The sequence below is a fragment of the Ixodes scapularis genome, unplaced genomic scaffold (assembly GCF_016920785.2).
Source record: "Ixodes scapularis isolate PalLabHiFi unplaced genomic scaffold, ASM1692078v2 PGA_scaffold3__209_contigs__length_174095766, whole genome shotgun sequence".
Taxonomy (NCBI): domain Eukaryota; kingdom Metazoa; phylum Arthropoda; class Arachnida; order Ixodida; family Ixodidae; genus Ixodes; species Ixodes scapularis.
The window spans coordinates 34,831,898-34,853,928 of record NW_024609868.1 but is presented as its reverse complement, the minus strand read 5'-3'; the positions used below and the strand labels follow the sequence as shown (position 1 = coordinate 34,853,928).

General features: G+C 46.0%; 1 protein-coding gene across 1 annotated transcript in view; it reads left to right on the top strand.

Moving 5' to 3' along the window:
- The window catches only part of LOC8030744 (bone morphogenetic protein 7), a 200,256-nt gene that overhangs the window by 162,510 nt on the left and 15,715 nt on the right, over positions 1 to 22,031 (top strand). Inside the window, 1 exon segment of the mRNA XM_042292372.1 lies at positions 7,789 to 7,953. Coding sequence (XP_042148306.1) covers positions 7,789 to 7,953 — 165 coding nt within the window.

Genomic DNA, 22,031 nt, shown 5'->3' with positions numbered 1-22,031 from the left:
TCCTTGATGTAAAGGGTCCGGTGAAGGCGCTTTCGAGATTTTCTGCTCGTTTTAATTCGCGGGCCGAAAGTTGAAGGAATACAAAAGGATAGAAATAAAGGCGATAACACGGAAGAGCGTATGCCGTTGTCTTTTGTCCCTTGATGCGCCAACAAACCCGTTCCGCTAAGCTTGAATAATATCTATGTAGAAGTTTAAAAACAAAAAAGGCGAAAAGAGAGAGAGACACACACCCCAATGAATGAAGTTACGCGCCTCCGCGTTTGTCTGAGCAAACGAATATAAGCCCCTGATAAATTATGCCGCCGTGCCTCCCTGCACGGTAAGCGGGACGGCGCATACATTATTTCTCTTAAAAGATGAAATAACCGAGAACCGTTTTATTTTTTTTTTTTATTTTCTTTCTTCTGGACTGCACGAGTCATTACCCTAAAGAATAAGTGTTTATTCTTGATCCTATTTTTTTTTTTTTTTTTTTGTTTTGCGTTTAATATCTCGTCCCATCGTCCCAGGCTCCGGAAATCTCGGACTGCTCGCGAAACTCTCCGGCCGACCTTACGGGCTTTCGGCGGTGGCACCGAAATTTTTAGACGGGGAAATAAAAAGAAAGGAAAAAAGAAAAAATACAAGAAGCGGGTACTGTGTAACAAGAACCGCTCTTCTATAGTTCGTTTCGGTCGTTCGTCAACGACACGTGGAGCGTATACTTGAGAACAACAACATAAAAAAATGCTTGCGTGTCATTTAGTAGTTTTTTCTTTAGCGCACGATATCATTTTACGTGTTTTAGGTAACCGTTCTTGCGGAATGATGCGTGTCGGATAATTGTTGCGACGTTGTTTTCTTTAAAAAAAAGAAGAAAAAAAGAAACATTGTTTTATTTTTGAGGAAACGCGACGTGAACGCCGCACGCACACATGCGCACGTACAAGTGCACCTACGCACACCTGCATACACGTGCACACGCTCCTCTAGAAGCGCGTTGCCTTAGATAACAATTTATTTGAGCTATTTACAATTATGCTTAACCGGTTCGTTCGAAAGCATCCGGTGCCGATGCGGTGTGTCGCGTAACCATCTTCTTTCTTTTTGCTCACTACACCCCCGTAGACGCGCAAGCACACGTACACACATGTGCACACGGATATACAAAATGCCTAAAAGAAAAAGTACAATTATATATATATTTATATATGTATATTATATATATATATATATATATATATATATATATATATATATATATATAATTTAAGAAAAAAAAACAAAAAACCCGAGATTGGGAAAAAGACGAAAGATAACACAACGCAGAGAGTCTCAATTTGAGACTCTGTGTGTTGTGTTGTCCTTCGCCTTTTCCCCAATCCCGAGGGTTTTTGTCTTTAAATTATGTTAAACCTTCACCAGCTCGTTTGCGCCCTAACTTTTTGTAGTTTTTTCTTTTTTTTCCTTTTTCCCGCAACAATAAACTAGGCATCGCCGAACGCTCCTTCTCCGCCCAAGGGGAGCTGTAGAGGTAGACCCAGATGCCAGTTTTAGACCGACCGATATCTTATTCAAAAGTTAGAAGTGATTTTCTGAAAATTTCAATGGGAAAATGGTGCCTATTTACGCCCGCTTTTGACGTCAGCAGCTCCACGTATTCGAGAGCTTCGTCGGCCGCCATTTTCCCCGCTGAAATTTATCAGAAAATCACTATAAATTTTGAATAAAATATCGTTCCTGCTTAACACTTTTGCATCTGCTTCGGACCTCTAGCGCTACCTTGGGTGGAGAATGACTGTTCGGCGATGCGTAGTTTATTTTGCTAGCGAAGAAAACCCTGTACATTTTCTTTGGAACACCCTGTACAGATACACAAACGCACACGCACATGTATGTACACATGCACACGCGGTTGTAGAAACAAATACACGCTCGTACATGCACACAAACTGGCAGCACAAACGCAGACGTATACGCGCAGGCACATGCACGCACACAGGCACACGCGCATGTGCGCGCACACTCGTGTACACTCACATGCCCCCATAAAGACGCGCATAAATACATACACGCGGACATGGCCACACACTCCGAGTGGACACGCACATGCACGTACACTCACACCGCGCACGTACACAGACATGCACTCGCACTCGCGCGAAAGAAAAGCTTTCATTTAGCGGGATATTCGATGCGCGACTCTCCCATTCTAACGTGGGCAAATATACAACGGCAGAACTTCGATGTAAGCAAGCTAGGAACCTTTATGTAGAAGCACGGACAGTAAACAAAATGCGTATTCTATACAGAATTTCTTTTGAAAAGGAAAAGAAACAACGGGGCAAATACTTAATGGAAAGACTAATTAAACGCAGATATAAAGGAGACCCCATCTCTGGTTTCTTGTAAACATAATTACCGTAAAACGATAATCAACGTTTCTTTATTCTGTTGCTTTTTTGGGAACCCGGGAAGGGGAAAAGGGGGGGGGGGGGTGTTATTGAAATGTTGCTGTTCAGTTTTAATTTTGTTTCGCTCTCTATCGCCATCTGCAGTCTCGCCAGGAAGAGAATTAGAAGCGAAACAATGGCGCACAAAAGACCGCATTGGTCGTTTGTCTTGTCTTCTCTCGTTCGTACGAACACGATCCGAATGAATGAAAGAAAAAAATGGAAGGAAGCAGAGAAAAGGAAACCAACGGTTCCCTTTTTACAATGGGAAGTAATTAGGAATGAATGGCGAAAGTCGCGACGAGCTTTTCCGCCGTCGGGATAGAGGGAGGCAGCGAACAATCAGCGTGCCGCGTCGACATTATTACCATTTAGCAACTCGAGAGGAGGCTACCCGCCATCCAGCGGAGAGTAAGTGAAGGAGAGAAGCGTGCCAGCAACCGCCTATTCAATTGTGCATGCGAAAATTGGCGCGGCCTCGCCGCCGAAATGCGAAACGCAGGAAAGGTGATGAAGCGCCCGCCGTTCGAGTTGCGAACTGGAACCGTAAGTGATCGTTGAGCGCAATAACTTTGCTTTGGAATGCAGTCGGATTTCGAGACCGACTTCCGGAATGTGGAAGGCTTGTGCGGCGCGAATTATTGCGAATTTGGAAACTTCGTGACTCTGACATTCGTACGCTGTCGGGCATTGTGTACAGTAATAACAACAGCATTATTTTCAAGCTTTATTTCGTTACTGCCTTCTATTTAAAGTCCACCTAAGAGTAAGGTACTTAATAGGGAACGAAACTCGTGCGTACACACAAATCCCAATCCGACACCAACGAAACAAAATATGAGCATAAACTGCACTCTTGACAGTCTTTCTGACTGACATGAACTATACGCAGAAAGACGCCTTAAAACTTGAGCAAAGTTAGTGTCGAGGAACAGTTGAAAGTGCACGGCGTTCCGGTCGTTTATGGTGTGATGAAAGAAACTAAATGTAGGAATATTGATAGGAGAAGTGATTGGGAGTAAGGAATACGGATGCCCGTGTCTCGTGGTTCTTGACGTGAGGAGGTATCACTCTAAGAAATCTGAAGCGGTTTTTCTCCCGTAGAGCATTTGGCTGCGGGAGAAAGCTGATATCTATATCTCGGCGAGTGACGGAGCTAATAATATGTTTAAACGTAAGGAAAAAAATATATAAAAACCTGTCTGCCCGGTGACGTTTCACCGTGCTCAATGCTACAACGCAAACTTTTTTGCTTTGTCTTTTTCGGGGGGGGGGGGGGGGGGGGAGGAAGGAGAGGAGAGGAGAGGAGAGGAGAGGAGAGAGGGGAGGGGAGGGGAGGGGAGGGGAGGGGGTTCACATAGTATCAGCTCCGTCATTCACCGAGTGCCCTCCGTGAATTGCAGCAATTGGCTTTCCGAAGTGCTTTGCGTGAGAGCAGACGCTCCCGGTTTCTTAAAGTGTAAGGCACATTTCACCTTTTTCACCCGTCGTATTAAGAACCACGCAGCTCGATAAACATCGCACAAATGGCGCTCTTTGATTGAACGAGAGCTCCCGAAAAAACACCATGACGCAAGGTCAAAGGGCGTTGATCAGACATGTACGTAAGGCGTTACTAGTAACGACGTACTTCTGCCTGGTTACTTTTTCAACCATGAGTAACGTATTTAGTTACCTTTTTTTTTCAGACAAGAAGCGAGTAACGTACTTAGTTACTTTTAAAGCCAAGTAACGAGTAAGGGTATTTTGTTACTTTTGAGGAGTAACCTGCACAACAAAATTTGAACGGCCGCGTTTTCATTATAACCAGAGTATGCGTCTATTGCAGCAAAGGCAGATGGGCGACCCGAAAAACAACTAAACAGTATGACAGAATAGCCAACGTTTATTGCTGAACACGTCAGTCGAACTCTGCACCTGGGAATGTCATGATGAACAGAACAGCGCACACAAAGACAAGGACAGAGAAAAGGAACATGCAGGACACACAAGCGCTGTTCTCTGTCCTTGTCTTTGTGTGCGCTGTTCTGTTCATCATGTCATCATACCAACTCGCCCAACTTACTACACTTCTGCACCTGGGAATGTTCTTCACCCAGCGAACGGAATAAGGAATACGTTGGTTGAACGTTCTAGAATCGTGTACAGACCGAACGGAAACCCGCGGGTTCCCAACACGGGAAGGCACAGAACCCTTTGTCAACTTCGATGTTTAAAAGAGAGAGGGAATTCCAAATTCAGCAGCTCTTCCTACTTGAATGGAACAGCGCGGATATGCAGTCACACTCACAGGTATGAATTACCAACTAGCTCAAGCGTCCACATTATCACGCTCTTCCTAAGGCACAACGCTGCCGTTCCTTCGAGTGCGCGTCAGCAGAACGACCCTTCAGCGTCGCCAGAGACGTATTCTCAAGGAAGCGGGGAAACAGGACTGATGAACACCTGGAGAGGCAGCTACCGCTCAAGTGCAACGGCTTCTGAAAAGAAAACCATAAACCATGAAACAAAAGCAGTTCTGTATTTGGTCGTCAAAGTAACGCGAAAGGTAACTAGATACTTTTGAAGTTAGTAACGCGTTCCTTTCGAGGATGGGTAACGAGTAACGTATTTAGTTCCTTTTTGAGCGAGTAATCAGTAATACTATTTAGCTACCTTTTTGGTGTAACGTGTACATGTCTGGCGTTGACACACTCTGTGGAAAGACGCCAGGATTTCAAATTCTATTGTGTGTTTTTAGTATGCAAAGTTTGTTAGTTTTTTGTTTTGTTTTTCGCGTTAAGTTTAATGATTGCGCCCAATTTTTTTCAGACAGTACAGAGTAAAATATCCGTAGAAGAGAGGGAATAAAGTCAGACACGCCGATGCCCGGGGAGCGCAGTTAATGTCCCTTCTGATAATTACACGGCCACACGCATTGGAGGATATCTGAATTCGTGATTGCCCGACGATCCGGTTTCGACCGTTCTAACGTTACAACGGGGAATTGAAATCTGCCGAGTCCCAAGCCTTTTATTTATTATTTTTTTTTTTTAATTTGTGATTTGAGTGAACGATACGCGCGCCCCGCGAATATGAGCAAGCTTAATAATGTTTCTTTGTTTTTAATTATTCGCCATCTTGCCTTTTCTGTGCGTCATTACGAAAGAAGGAGGACGAACTTCTTTATATATATATATATATATATATATATATATATATATATATATATATTCATCGTTTTGAAGTTATTTATCGGGGCGGGTTTTTCGTTGTTTTTTTTTCCTTTTTTGTCATTAAAAGTTACACTAATAAATATATAGAGATTTAGCCATTGGACCATATGAAAATACCAACGGGTATTCCCAGTCTTGACGTTTAAATTCGCTACGCTGCCGGGGCGAGAACGGCAAGGCGTCTTTTTCGAACTCCCTTCCTCCAGCACGCGCTCGTTGCCTTCCGCCGTGCTTTGGCTGCGCGTGCATGCTCGAGGCTCATGAGACCCCGAAGCACCATCGAAGCCAGGAAGCTCGCGCTGGAGGCGGGACAACTGTTGTTGACAACCTGCCGTTCTCGACAGTGGCTACAGCGCGCTTATTTTGAAACTGTGCGTACACAGACCTTGATATGTTGTGAATGCAAAACGTACACATGCTCGTGTGTTGTTTGAGGGGGTGCTTGTGCTCGGGCGGTGATGAAACATATACTGCACTGATTAATGACGTAGAAGAAACGTTTCCTAAATCAATCTGTTTTTTTTTTTTTTTTTTGCTTGGGGAAAGGGGGGGGCGGGGGGCGGGGCGGTGGCAGAGGTAAAGCAAAGGGAGACAAAATGGAGAGTTTTAGTAATACGTATAGGGGCAAACGCAAACCCCCTACGTTAGCGTTAACGTTGCGTCAACGGAACGTTACGGAGCGCGTCGAATACTCACTTTTAGTACAGCGGAAGAAGAAGGCATACGTAAAGACTTGTAGCGCCATCTGGATGTGCTCCTGTAAACTGCATCAAACAATCCAAGGCGGGTATTCCGTCAAGCCAATGCAAAGCCCCGTTTCTCCTCACTTTGTTACGGAAGTGCGTGTTTCCGTGTGCCTGTTGTGTACGTGTTTTGTCCTTCTTTTTTTTTTGTACCGACGGCGTCGCCAACGTTTTTGGCTATCGGCACCCATCTTTGTGGGTACTCGAAAGGATTCGTCGCGTTGACTTCTTCGAGGAGGTGGATGTCATCTTCAATGGTAAAACGAACCCGTACAATGCGCGTAGTACTTCCGCTGGTTTGCCTCACCGCCGCCATTTTTCAAACTGGACTAGTCTCGCGCTCTCCCGTGCGCGACGAGAGCAACGAGATGGCACGCAGAAGACCGCTACGTACGTTCGCAAAAATCGATAGCGAGCGTACGTACGCAAGGCTCGCCGCAGTACGTACGTATGGCGCATGCGCAGTGTGGACGACGCAACGTTAACGTTAACGTATGGGGACTGCGTTTGCTCCTATACGTATTACTAAAACTCTCTAATATCTTCCTCTTTCAAAGCAGTCGTCGCCCTTCCGAATTTAACAGGTGATTTACACTCGGTGCTTAGGTGGGTGTACACTGCTCTCAGCAAAAGCACTTCGCGGAGAGCGTTAAAATAAACACTAACAAACATTTCTGCTTGCCATTTCTTTTTTCTTTTTTTTAAGAAGAAACATACGAGCATACAACGACTCCTAGAAACATATGTGTGCTTTATATCTGTCCCTTTTTTTAAGAAAACCACCGATCTAGAGTCGGACGGTTTTCATCTTAACGAAGTTGTAGGTAATTTGAGGCAAATGTTAATTAATAAAAAGTAATAGAGTTCACAAAGCGTAAGTAGTTTTACCATTTGTCTAACACCGAGAATATGTTGGTTCAATAAAAAAAATATTGAGCGCTTACTCGCACCAGGTGACTCCCCACGATCCCCGTGCACTATGACGTCGCATTGCCTCGGCCGGATTCTCTGGTTTCGGTTTAATTTTGTTGGCCTTCTTGAGCAAGCACGGGACTGTGCACCCAGATATTTTTAAAAAAAAAGGGGGGGGGGGGGGGAGTTTTTGTAATGTTTAACACCATAATCTAAATTCGCAGTCACACTGCCGGTATTCGTTGCAGGCACGATGACGGAATTGTCGGCGGGGTCACGCTCCAATTATGTTCGAAACACGCTTCTTTCGTGCGTTTGTATGTTTAGAACATGTCTACAAACAGATTGTTCGTGACCAATGTGAACAGGACCGTTCACACAAGGAAAAAAAAACACGCCTCAGAGCAGACAGTGTCTTCAGGCTGTCTTTTGTACGATGCCTTAGCGCGGCTTTTGAAGTGCGCTCTCGCGATCGGCGTGCAGGATTGCTGATGACGGTGCGGACGGCGCACGGCCGGCGCCTGGACGGCGGCGTCCTGCGCTTCGCCAAGCGGCACCAGGGCCACGCCAACAAGCAGCCGATCCTGGTGCTGTTCAGCGACGACGGCAGGCCCAGCAAGGAGATGCTGTACCCGGTGAACGCCTCGGGTGAGCCCAGGTTCAGTGCCACCTGAAAGTGACAAGACTCGCGCGTTGCTCAAAAGCATGGTATAGCGCTTTGTACGAGCTGACAGGGGAGGAAACTGGACGACACGGAGCGCTCTGTGTTGCCGACTCTCTCCTCCTTTGTCAGCTCGTTTCAAGCGCTACCATGTTTTTAAATACCCAGTACCATCCCGCCCAACAATCTGCACTGATTGTGCGTTACGTCATCGTTAGTGGACCACCGATCCGCTCCAGGCAACAAACGAACTGAACGCTGCGTGGATCCACTATGCGGATAGAAACTAAGGGAGAGGAGGAGATTCGCTCCAACCAGAGCGAACGAGAGCGTCGTCGGCTCGTCGTGCAGTATCTCGCGTTCGAATCCCGGACGCCGGCGCTCGGCATTTATTTATTTGTTCGCTTACCTACATTGCCTTTACCAGGGCTATATTGTAGGGGTATACACAATACAAAAAAAAAAGACCTATGTAAATTATAAAGCTCGAAACAAAAATCCAATGACATCCGGTATGAAAACAATGACATAACAAAAAAAAAAATTCATAAAAAAGAAGAAGAAAACATCACTTTGGCGAGCACATTAGCAATCAGATTCACAAATCGAAACGTATACAAACAAAAAAAAAAAACTCTGAGCAGAACCGAAAAAAAAGAAAAAAGACGAAGCTGGCGAGGAGACAATTTCATCTGGTAGGCTATTCCGTTCGTTTCGAGATCTCGGAAAAAAATGCGTATTTAAATGTATTTATTCTGCTCCTGTACTCGCAGACTTTTAGATGATGATCTGTACGGGGCGACATATAAGTTGGATCTTTTCTGTGTTGTTCTTTATGAATGCCGTTTCGGCCATTGAATATGTGGTAAAACAAGGACAATCTCAGATGCGTCCGCCGGACAGCAAGCAAGGGCCACCCTAACTTCTTACAAATGGCAGATGAGCTTTTAAAAAAAATCATAGTTACCCGACACAAAACACGCTGCTGGTTTTATATGCGCTCTAGCTTATCCACATTTGACCTGGTGTGAAGGTCCCACGCGGTGCAAGCACATTCTAAAATGGGACGTACGGTTGCCATATTTAACGTTTATCCACGTTTTACGGGTGCTTGCCTAAAGTTGCCTATAGGAAAGTTTATTGTGCGGCTAGCCTTAGAAGATATATAATTTACATGCGCGTTCCAAGACAACGGTCTGGAGAACAAAACCCCTAAATATTTATATTCTGTTACTATAGGCAAACTTGTACTACCTAGGAAATCTTTCATGTTTACAGTTCTCCTTTTATTCGTAAGCCTTACTATATTTCACTTGTTGAAGTTGAGTGACATTTTCCATGTTTGACACCAAAATCAAATCGAATCAAGGTTATTTTCTAAAAGCTCGGAATGTGCTTCACATCAGACGTCAGGGTAAACGCAGCAGTCATCGGCAAATAGTTTTACACGGCTAGAAACTTTCGCAGCGAGAGCATTTATAAATATCAAATAAAGAAGCTAGGGACCCCAAAACGGACCCGATAACATGGCAACATCTGACGAACCGTAACCATCCAGAACCATATTTTGCTTTCTTCCAACTAGATAGGCTTCAATCCACTTTAAAAGTGCATCTGGAGTGTGAACGACACATAACCTTTGCAATAACAGAGTGTGATGCAGAATCAAAACCTTCACAGTAGTCCAAGGAAACACAATCAACCTGATGGCCACTGTTTATCGAAGTAGCCATATCATGCGTGAATTCTATCCATTGTGTTTCGCACAAACATCCCATCCTGAATCCATGTTGCATTGGATAAAAAACAATTATTTGCTTGTAGATGGCTGATTAGGTTAGAGTAAATAATGTGCTCAACGTGCTACAGGAAACACTTGTCAATGAGATTGGTCTAGTTAGATGTTTTGGTTTTGTCGCCACTTTTGTGTATAGGGACTGCATTTGCATTTTTGCAGTTAAGAGGTACCTCTGCCCTGTTCAAGAGACTTTCTAAACAACAGATTGGAACGCGTTCGAACGCTGGCTGGAGACAAAGGCGCAGCTAGCCTTCGCGTTTAGCCACTAAGCTTCCAATCAGAGCTCGGCGCACTGACGTCCCCACGTGCTCTCATATCCTGCTCTTCATCGGGTTTTCAGGGTTATGCGGAGAGCAAGTCGTCTGCTTCTTGCACAGGGGTTGCTGTGACGTCAGAACGACGCCGTATTCTGATTGGCTTTCATTCTAGGATGGTGGGTATACCTCAAAGCAAACTGCCTCGAGGTCTACCCTCTATCATTCAATCAGAGCCAACCGGATCTCGGTGTTCTAACGTCACCATAACCTCTGCAAAGGAAGCAGACGAACTTGCGTTCCGCATAGTCATGACAGAAGGAGAACAGCGGAGAGGAGTTTCAGTTGTCCCGCCTCCAGCGCGAGCTTTCTGCCTTCGATAGTGTTTCGGCGTCTCGTGATTATCGAGTGTGCACGCGCAGCCAAAGCACGGCGGAAGGCGACGTACGCGTGCTCAAGGCTGGGCATCCGAAAGAGACGCCCTGCTGTTCTCACCTTGGCAGCGGCTGTGGTGATGGCGTTCGGGAAAGATGTACGTTCGAGCAACACGAGGACCGCTTCGTTTAATGCTCAGTGCACCCACATGGATTAGGCATTAGGTGGAGCCTTATTTCTGCGGGTGCCAGTCTCGAAAGAAAGGCGTTGACTGACACTGCTCCGATTTCGTTAAGCTAAAAAAAAGTGGGGCGTTCTTACTGAGCGGTTTAGCGACACCATTTCTCTTTGGTCATTTATATGGTCAAAGTTCGATAGTCAGCTCCGCTCTGTAACATACCTACTTGTATTCTCGAAGTACGGATGTTTGAAATGGCATCTCTCTCCGCCCTCATTTAATACCGTCTAATACCATTTAATTCGCATGACGAAAGCATATTTTGAGGGGAAAAAAAAGCGCAGCCTTTCATTTCTTAGTTTGCTGACACTCCACAACATTGCGGAATTATTAACTGTCTCACGGAGCGAAGCCGACGTTATAAATGTCTGTAGCAGCAAAAAACGGCACGTAAATTCTCATGGGCTGAGAGAAACGGCACATAAATTCCCATCGGCTGCAAAGCGAACGCGCCTCAGAGATGAAGCCCAAAGAAAATCACAGCAACGCAGATGCCTCGTCACGGAAGCCGGCGGGACGCTCAACGTCAAAGCGGACGCGCCTTGGAAAGAAAACACAAAGAAAAGCACAGCGACGCCGATGCTTCGTCATGGAAGCAATCGTGAAGCCGGCGAGGTTCACTGCGCCTGCGCAGTGGGGGAGCCTGATGTCACCGACGGAACGCCGTGCGAAAAAAGAAGACGCGGCGCGCTGCTTGTAGGAATGCTTTCGCATTCCTACACGTAAGCAGTCTTGAGCGTCTCTGAAGAATTTTTATTCTGGCATTAAAGCGCGAGATCCGTGCCAACATTTGTATTTCCTTAACTCCACAGTATATTGGAGTCGGTGCCGGAAAGGTCGCGGCTATATAGTGTTTCGGGTTTCAGAAGTTATTTGCGAGAGTCAATACTGGCGAGTGTGAGAATAGCGTACGCAAAAGAAATAGCATCGTCACCAGTGCGCACGCGCCGAGCCTAAACCGCGTTTTTGATTGGCGCATGGTGCCGACGCTATTGCGTTTCGTACGCAAAAGATTTTGATTACGCTATTCGAAAACCCGCTATTGTTTTCCCTTCGTCTCATACGGAAGAGTGAAAAACTGACTGACAAGTGAGAGTAGCTACGAGAAAGAAGTGCTCCCGGTGGAAGACGTCAGAAAGCTAAAGCCAACAACAAGTCGACGAATGTTTATCTAACGAAGGGTTTGATGTACAGCGATACTGGTTCACGCTGTACACGCGAACTTTTTTTTGTTTTGTTTTGTTTTTCTCAGCACACTATATGACTGCCAACCTGCAGGATATTTAACGTGCATCGCGCAGTAGGCATTGCCTCACCGCACGCCAGCAGTATGTTCACGTTGACCGAAACGAGCAGGAGGTGGGGATCGAACCCAGGAACGATCCTTGGGGTAAACAATCGGACAACATCGTAGAGTTGCGTATTTGTTTGTTTTTAACGGAAAAGCCGCTCTATATACATGGCTTGCACGTGACGTCATTCGAAGGGCGCTCCGATGGCCACCAGAGGGGAAGAAGGAGATTTTCTCTCATCAGGATCCTCTTTTGTGCCTCCCGGATTCGCACGGACGTCGCTATTCTCCTCTCAGAAGATTATAGAAGATGGACCCGTCACTCAAAATTCTTACAAAAGCAGCTTCCGTCTCCTTCTCTTACATGGCGGTCAAAAGTATGCGATGTGATGTCAGTGCAAGCCATGAATAGGAACTGGCAGCATAAAAAACGCAGGGCGGGGCTAAAATATGTTCACACTTCATGATTTTATTTTTTTGCCTCCTTATTACCAAGTGCCATAATTTTTGCTCGCCACGGAACGATGATTAGACGCACGGGACTCGCCAGGCCTCGGTTTTCTTCTGCTGCCAGTGACTATGCAGAGAACAAGTCGTCTGCTTTTTGCGCAGCGGTTTCGGTGACGTCAGAACTACGCCGAGTTCTGATTGGCTTTGATTGGAAGGGTAGTGGGCACACCTCGGTGCTAGACGCCTCCAAGTCTACCCACCATATATATATATATTTTTTTGTTTTCAATCAACCATAAAGAGTTTGGCAGTCTGACGTCATCGTAACTCCTGTGCAAGAAGAAGCAGACGAATTTGCGGCCCGCATACAGTTATAAGTATTATCACGAATGAAGAGCAGCCGAGACTGTGGTCATGCAAGCTCGCGCGTCAAGCCTTGCGCTTCTCAGACGGATTCTTTCACGAAGCCTCGGCCACACTGGTATTACATTATACAAAAGACAGTCTGTAGATTGTGTCCCATGTGCGGCTTCTTTCTTGTGTGACAGTCCTGTCGCATTGATCCAACCAAACATGCTTCGAAATATGCCGCAGACCATTCTGTCATTATGTCTGCGCAGAACTCCGCATCTTTTGTATCATGTGTGGGAGTACTGTGAGTTCTGGTTTAATGAAACGCATACCTTTTCTTCATGTGTCTGTTTTTTTTTTTTATTTTTTTTTTTCGGTTGTTGAGATCAAAGCATTGGTGTCCGCGCTCTAAAAACAAAACACTAGTCTCTTCACCTTTTCTCTCTCTCTCTCTCTCTTACCCTCGTTATCGTTTTTGTTTAGTTTTGCTTTGCCGTCGTCAGATCGTGCCGTACAGGCAGGGCTTCTTCTTTTCGAGCACTTCGGCGGCGTTCCTGCCACCGTCCGCGAGAGAAATTAATGGGCCCGGTCTCCCGTATACACACCTGCGTAAACGCTCTCGCTCGCTCCGGGCCCGAGAGAGAGAGAGAGAGCGGCACGATTTCATCACCTCTCCTTGACTGTTAATTTCCCCCCCCGCCCCGCCTACGTAATCCAATTTGCAGCAGGGAAAAGATATAGACTTGTGTACTTTATTTATGAGGTTCGACAAGGCGCGGGCTCTCCCACCTGACGGGGGAAAGGGGGAAAGAGGTATATACGAAGGGACGCGTCGGGAAAACTTAAGCGATTAATTAACCTTTCTGCCGCGTGCTCCTTTCTTTTCTTTTTTTTTTATAATTTTTTTGCTTTTTGTACCCGTGTGCGTGTTTGTCCGTGTATGTACATATATATGTGTATGCATGTGTGTGTTTCTCCGGACGGCATGCTCGTCTTTCCGTACTTTCTCTCGGCGAAGGGGGCGTAAGGCAAATCTTCGCGGAAATGGGGTTGATTAATCTTCACGTCGCCTAATATCGGTGTTTTTTTTTTTTTTTGCTTTTTTTTTTTGCTTTTTTTTTTCTCGATGGCAGGATTATACGTAAGAAGTGGTATGGGGGGAGGGGAGGGGGGGGGGGGATAAGGAAGAAGAAGAAGAAAACGGACATTTTGGAATCAAGAACGTACGAATAATGAAAGATGGAAAAGAGATGAACCGGAGGAATTAATAAGCGCGCGCGTTTAGAAGATCGTTAGACTCATTTATTCGAGGACAGTTTTTCTTTCTTTTTTTGTCTGTTTTTAGTTTGGTAGATTAGTACAAAATATTTAAACATGACCGTGAGTGGAAGCCGGCATACCTTGTCGTAGCAGTGTTACAAGAAAAAAAAAAGTGTCTGCCCGTTTGGGGGGAGGGGGGTAATTTTTCTTTTCTTTTTTTTTTTATTTAAGACTAAGTAGAGCTCATTTGCAATATGTCGTGAATTACTCTAATGTAAATTCATGTAGTTAAATATAATAAGTTGAAAAAAGAGAAGAAGCTCGATATTAAGACACCGCAAACATTAGATTGGTATAGTAAAAGATTAAAAAACAAGGAAAGCAAATTACGCAAACACCCGTAGCCGTAACATGGACGTATAATACGAAACGATCCGCGTACTTTCTAGCAAATTAAAGGGGCGATGCAACTATTTTTGTACTTTGCGCAACTACCGCTTAGAACGGATCCCTGACGTTAATTACTTATGAAACACGCGTTTGTTTTTCACCCCACACAATAGAAGTCCCAGAAAAAAATTGAAGAAAAACGAGCAGCGTTCACCCCCTCAACTCGCAGCCAGAACAAGTGGCCACGTGATCTGGAGCCGATTATATGCCGCCAATGTTGATCATAGTCACGGGGTTGGCAAAGCACAGGACACGCGCTGAGTTCCAGGCATTGTTATGGCTCGGCTATTGTTGTCGTTGCAGCGATTGGACACGGGCCACTATCCGAATGCTTCTCGAGCTAGTAATTATCACGAGCCCAAATCGAGCGTCCACGCAATGCTCGGGTCCAATCCATGAACCGCATTCAAATATCGTCATTGGGGTGTTCTGCGATCCCCACGTTACGTCATCATATTTTGCAAAGGAGAGATTGAATGAAAATGATCGCTTTTGTCCTTGAAATTACACCTCAACAAAGGAGTTTCTTGGCCAGTGGCATTGCGTGCGAGTATCCTAGAGCCCCACTAGTGCCAGCAAGCTTGTGTAAAGTGGAAAACATTCCCATTGAATATCGTTGCACTGCTCCTTTAAGCGGACGTTTTAATCTTACAAGTATGGATAGAAATCAAATTTCGATAATTTTTGAGCCGATCGGGTCGCGTGACCCCCTTCACAAATAATTAAAGTGCCAATTTTTTCGCGCCCGATTTCTCCGATCAACCGTTTTGCATAGACGTCGTAATATTTTCTATTTTGTTTGATTTTTATGAAGCTGTGTAGTAAAAAAATTAGCTATGGAGGAGGGGAACGATAGCGCACCCCCCCCCCCCCCCCCCCCCCCCTCTTTCGATAGCAACTTTGTTATCCGAAGTTTAATCGACGGTTTAATAGAAACGTGCTCGCGTTTCACATGTCCGTGTGCCGATTCCGTCCAAGCGTAGTCGTCGAAAGCTAGATTTCGTCGGCACGCTCGCGCGCCAAATCTTGATCACACCATGTTGCGCGCTGAATTGCTCACCCGAAGATAAAGCGAGCGACACACTTAAAGGGGTACTGAAACGATATCGGACTGGAATGTTCGTGACTTTGCAAAGGCGTATACTGGTCCCAGTCTGGCCCAAGTATACTCGCACAGACCGCCACTGATCCAGAAGCTTTTTGGTCGCGGTGAAATTGCGAGGGTAAAAGGGGACTATTTCTTTCGGTCTTGCCTTCGCAAGGCTTGCGAGGACGTAACTATGGAATCGAAACACACGCCTGACGACAGTCGTGCGCGACTCATAGGTTGGACACGAGAATTGCGTCAGCACTGGACTTCGGCTCGTAACAATCAATGCCTCGGTGGACACTCGGGTAGTGGCTCGTGTCCAACCACTGCGGTGATGAGGATAGCTCATCACCGCAGATAGCTGAAGCTCAGGACGCGTTTCCTACTTTGTCAACCCCAGCGCGTGGCTATGATTAACGTTGTCGGCGTAGGATACGCACCAGGCAACGTGGTCGCTTGTTCTGGCTCCGAGTGGAGGGAATGAACGATGCTCATATTTCTCGAAATTATTGGCTGACTGCCCTTGCTTAGAAAGAAAAGCTAATACAAGTTTATTCGGTTATTAACGTTCGGGAGTGATTCTGGGTAATAAAAAAAGATCGCCTGATTTCTTTTTTTCTTTTTTTTTTTTTTGCTATGTTGGAATTGTTTGGGAGATGTTTTTGTATTTATTTTATTGCAGACTTTGAGCATATAGCTGCAGCGCAAAAAGAAGAGGCTTAGCAAGCTCGCCGTATGGGGGCACTGAGCACCGCCCTGCAGTTTATTTATTTTTTTTTTCTCTTAGATTTTCTGAGGCGACCTTGTCTTCTACACTCCATTTCCCATAAAGTCCTATCACAGCCGACACTACACAATCTGATGGATCCACTCATGCAGCACCAAAAGTGGACCGTCATTAACGCTCGTTGTCTCGGTGGGTATGCTCGGATCCACTAAATGAGCTACGCTATAAAGTATCGGCACTCCATTCCCCGATCTGCCGGTAGTGGACGCCGCCATGCTTAGTGCAGTGCAGACGCAACTGTCGATCGTCAAAATTAGAAAAATGCGACTTCCTCAGCCTGAGACGCGGTGTCTAAAAATTAAAAAAATAAACTTTTTTTTTTTTTTTTTTTTTTTTTTTTTGCTTTGTTGCTGACAGTTTTAACATTTTCGGAGGACAGAAAAAGTGTTTCCGGCGATTTCGGATGAAGCTTCAGATAACTGGCCACCGCGATTTTAAGCACCGAGATGGCGGAAGTGTTATTACTCTGAAAAAGCGTAGCTCATTTAGCGGCTCATTAGACGCATATATATGAGCTGGACCGTGGTGTATTCACCGTGCGTGATGATGAATGCGCGCATCGCAAGCTACAATGTGGAAGTGGCACGGTTGACGTTCGTCATTTCCGAGTTCTAGAGCTGTCAGCGCTTCTATTCACCGACAGCTGAAGAAACGGAGGGCGTAGTAAAACTTGAAAAGGGACTTGGGTTTGCATGTATGGGCTTGGGTGCGATATCCAACTTCTCGTTTATTCGAGTCGGTAGCAGCAAGCTCAAACTGCCACGGTGAATCTGTGGCACAAACTGCGTGCGTATATTTGGCCATGGCTGATCCCGTGTATTCCACTTTTATGCTCCTTCGTATCGAGCCTATCAAAAGTCCGATGTAAACAAAACGAAGTAAGTGAGTCTTAAGCTTACTTTCTAAAAGAGGGGGGGGGGCGGGGGGGGGGGGGGGGGGAACGTTTACGACAGTATCACGGCGACTGCACACGATGGTCCAATATATATATATATATATATATATAAAGCAGCCACGATATATTGTGCTCAGTCGTAAGGCTTGCGGAAAAACGCGAAAAACCATAAAAAAAAAGAAAAGGAGGCGCGAGGGTCGGCAAGGGGCGCCGCCCTCGCGGTTAACGATGCAACTTCTACGGCACAGACCCTGCGCGCGTTCGCCGAACGACAGTCTTTTTTTTTTTTTTTTTTTTTTTTTTTTTTTTTTTTTTTTTTTATATAGGACCCATGCGAGCGCGTTAAATGTTTAGTAGGTCTCGGGGGAAACGCAAACGTGCGCAAGACCCGTTTTTTGTCACCCAACTCTTTCCGATAGCTCCTTCTTTCCTAATACTGTATTGCAACCGTTCTCTCTCTCTCTCTCCCCTTTCCCCGAGAAAAAACGAAGACGATATGAGGAACTAAATGGTGAAGGGATATAACGCGGTGTTAATTGTATTTGTTTTTTTCAGCTGGCTTACCCGTTTCCCATCGGTTGCAGATTACTTTAACGGTCACTCACAAAACAAGAGCCACAAGATACGAACTAACAAACACACACACACATATATACCGAGGGTATGCTACTGTACATAACGGCGTAAGGAAAGAGTCCAGTTTTATTGCGACGGCGTCGGAGAAACTGCGTTGAAAAAAAAATGAAAAAAAAGTGAAACCGATGCGAAGCTGCGGGCCATTAGATCTGGCCGGCTCCATTTTAAGCGCCTACGACTTTTTCCCCTCCCTCTCCTTCTTCTCCCGCGATCGGTCGGAATGATCACCAAAGCGCGGCGGCAGAGAAGAGAATGCGGGGCAGAAACAATCCCCGAGATAAATAGTGAGGCACCGGGAATGCTGCCAGAACGACCGACTCGTTCCGTCGTTCGTTTTTGGTTCTGTTCATCCCTGAACGCAAACCACCGAGGCTAAACGGTTGGCTGACCCGTAATGGGCCGACGTCAGGTGTGTTATACGCGCTATCCGCGAGTGGGAGATTACACGGTGATTAAAACTGAAATTGTAGGGGAGGCTCTGGAAGTCGTGTGTAATCATTGATTGATTGTTAGCGAGTTTTTAGAGTAGCGTACGCAAAAGCTTAACGTGCGCAAATGAAGTGCGTCGTCACCACTACACATGCGCCCAGCCCAAAGCATTTTCTGGATCGGCGCATGGTGACGACCCTATTCCTTTGCGTACGCTATTCTAAATCTGGCTACTTGGAACGACCACTTTTCGTTGAATTTGTTGGAAACTACCGGTGTATATGTGGACGGGTGTCGCACTCGTGTTGTCGTTCTACTGCGTGATGTGCGATAAAGACCCCCAGGCTAGCGGTCGTGTTGCATTGGCCAAATATACCGTCTACAGTGTTGAACGCAGTGTCGCCATGTCTCAGAGGCAGACATTCACGAAGTACAGTTTGTTTCAGATTAAATGCTTCGCCTAACTTAAGCGAGCTCACACGAGTAATACACGTGCCAGCTGCCCGCTATACCTGCCTTGCACAATGCGTTTTTTTTCTTCCTGGAAAGTCGTGCCTTTTGATAGGACTCAAGTTCGTACCGTGGTACCCTGTTCTCCGTCATATCATGCACTAGGTTCATTCACGGTACAAATATCGGTTCGTGCCTGCCGTTTGGACATATCGTGAATCACGCGTTTTATGTAGTTCGGTTGCGCAACTTCCCTTCGCTCTTTCTCGCCTGAGTTGAAACGCGGTGGCGCCTGTGTGCAAAGAGCCCTTAAAACATTTCCGGTTCTGAACTATAGACGGCGGTTTTTGTAGCATTTGCGGGATAAAATTCTACGTGCTCTCTTCAAGAAACGGTCGCTTATAACACTATAAGACGCAATTCGCTCGTATGGTGAAAAAAACGAAGTTTAAGATGTGAGGAAATATACGCCGACTGTAAGTGTGCCAGGGGTACCCGATAGATGGCGCCACTGGTTTTGTTGCCAAACAGAAAAGGAACGAATAACTGAATGACGAAAATAATCTCTGGAGAAAGGGGAACAAGAGGGACAAACGCGCAAAAAAGTTGTCCGATAGGAGCTTGGGCGTCGCTTATCCAATATGGAACGCTTACTGGAAATTCGCAATATTGAAACGATGCGCGACCTGGGGTTCACTACGTTCTTTGTCTCCCATTGCTCCTTTCTGTATTCAATGTTTTGTGTACTCTAGTAGTTCTTTATTTTCCCCTTTCTGCTTAATCTTGTTTCCTGGTTCAAAGCGTTTACTTCCGTTCTATTCAACTTAATAAACGCTTCCTATTAACTGTCTTTCAGAATGTGTCTGAAGGCATCATTTTAGTCATTACATGCAATTAAGTGTATTGTACCGGCGTAATTAACGACATAATTTTGCCCGATTCCGTATCAAGACAAACAACTCATTTACAGCTTCGAGTAGTGCGTTTGTTTATTTTCTCGTCGTTATCCTTATACACTTATTTCCCAATAAGGAAAGAAAGAAAGAAAAATGTCGCGGAAGGCACGCACCAATAAATCTACACTTGTCAAGAGAGCTCGAACCACCAGTAAGCTTACAATCGAATAATCTGGTCGGCTCAGAACCAAAACCAAACACAAAATACATACAAAACATAAGTGTGGTTCAGTTAACATTGATCGATGCAACGCACCGTATAGAATACAATCCGCAGGAAAAAGAAAAAAAAAGCAGGCAGAGTTGCAAAAAACAAAACAAAAATAAATAAAACGACCCCCCGCCTCGATTCGGACTCTAATGCTAAAGAAGTGCCTCCAGAAGCAGACAATTCGCACGCGGAGGCGAGGAAGGCCAGTTGCATAGCCTATGCCAGTTGGCGTGGCACTCTCCCTCCTCACCGGAAAAGAAGCAGCATCTTGGAACTGCCCCGGCTCCTTCGTTGCCGAAGAAAAGGAGGAGGAGGAGGAGGAGGAGGGAGGGAGGGAGGGATTGGGGAGGAGAGGCCGGACGGGTCACTTCATATTATGGCCGCAAGAAAAGTATAACCTTGCCTTTTTTTCTTCTACCCTTCGCAAAGAGGAGTGAAAAGGGGAAGAACTAAATCTCTCTCAATAAGTGGGATGGGTGGGGACGATGGGGAGATGTAGGATTAAAGGAGCAGGTCTTGCTGTAAATAATATATAAGGAAGATAAAAGGTTCGGGATCGAGAAAGAAAGAAAGAAAAAAGAGGGCGGTGGTCAAAGCAGCCCGGCCTCGCAAAATTGCGGGGGAGGTATATGGTATAGCGCGCAGTTACTGCCGATGGGTTTTGAATGTATCGGGCGGGAGGCAAGCAGTTGATGGCTTCTGCTTCGAAGAAGGAGAGAGTGAACAATAGAAAGAGAGAACTTGGGGTTAGAGTCAAAGCCCCAAATGTTTGCGCTCCCTTGCCGTGTGTGTGGGCTGGTTGGTGGTATCGGCGCTTTCTCAAACGGATAAAAGATGGCGCGCTGTCGCGCCCAGATTCCGTTTGTGGGGGCGAAAAAGCGATTTGGAAAAGGCGGTTTCTGTTCCGAGGGGACGGACTTTTCGCTCTGGAGAGCTTTAAGCTGCCGAGGGGGGAGGAAGACGAAATACCCGCGACTCTGTGGATGAGCGCTGGTATTAGATCGATGCCTCTCTGCGGAGTCCCTGTCTGCGACGACTCGAGAAGAGGCCCTTTAACGTCAGGACCTTAATGGGAGCGGAAGTGTCCGCCTTTTCAAAAACCGCTAATCGGTATTGATGATGAACGTCTTCGTATTTCTCCGAGCGGATAGTTCCTTCTTTGTTCGGCTTTTCCAGGCACTCGGGGCTCGAAGGGATCAACAATGGCGCATGTATCTCCATGCCGATGCATCAGTGTCAAGTGTCCACGGAGTCCTTTCTGACGCGTGATTTGGTTATAGTAGCGCCTTTCGGGTATATAGGGTCTGAGCGGAGTTCTTTTTTCGTCTATTCAGGAGGAGAATGCAGAATAAGAAAGCATCGCTGGCCTCTAAAAAAAAAACGTGTTTTCTTTCTTTCTTTCTTTTTACTCCCCCTTGGAAAAAAATGTAAGGCCTTCACCACAACCTGAGTTCGTTGGCGGGAAAGTTGAACTTCCCGACGTTTGAGAATTGTCCCATAAAGTTACCCCGAGTCGTTGTGTCATCTGGCTGCTACGTTCGTTTATTTTCAAACGCTTAGTGTAGAGTTCATTTTACCAGTACGTGCGCTGCTAGAGTGCTTGAGTCATTCGAGCGTTTCGTGTTTGCTACCCTATATCCGCTACGAATCGATGCGTTCACAATTGCAAGTACGCCAATCATTCGTGTCTTTGTCGTGGCCCTCAACCTTCGCTGCGGTTTGAAGCAGTGTAACTCTTCTCGTGTCGCATGGCACACAAAATTTAAGACTGCTGTGACCCCAGTTAGCCAACTGGAATCGCCGAGAAAACTCCTCGGAACTATGAGCCTATCTTTATGTAGCCTCACGTAAAGGAAAGTGGCCTTGGTATACATGGTAGAACCTGAACAGCCCCCCCCCCCCCCCCCCCAAAAAAAAATAGTTACGAAAAAAAAAAAGGGATATAGATCTCGTTTCATTAGGACGAGACGGACGCACCTGGCGTGCGATAAAAAGAGCAGGCACCTTCGGCACCCAGCAAGAAGAACCCGCGGGGGAAGAAGAACCGCGAGCCACCAAAGACGTATGCCACTGGGACCGCCGAGAAACCGCCGCTCCTTCGCTTTCAACGCCAGCCCCGTGTGTGTGGAGGCTATAGGCTGCGG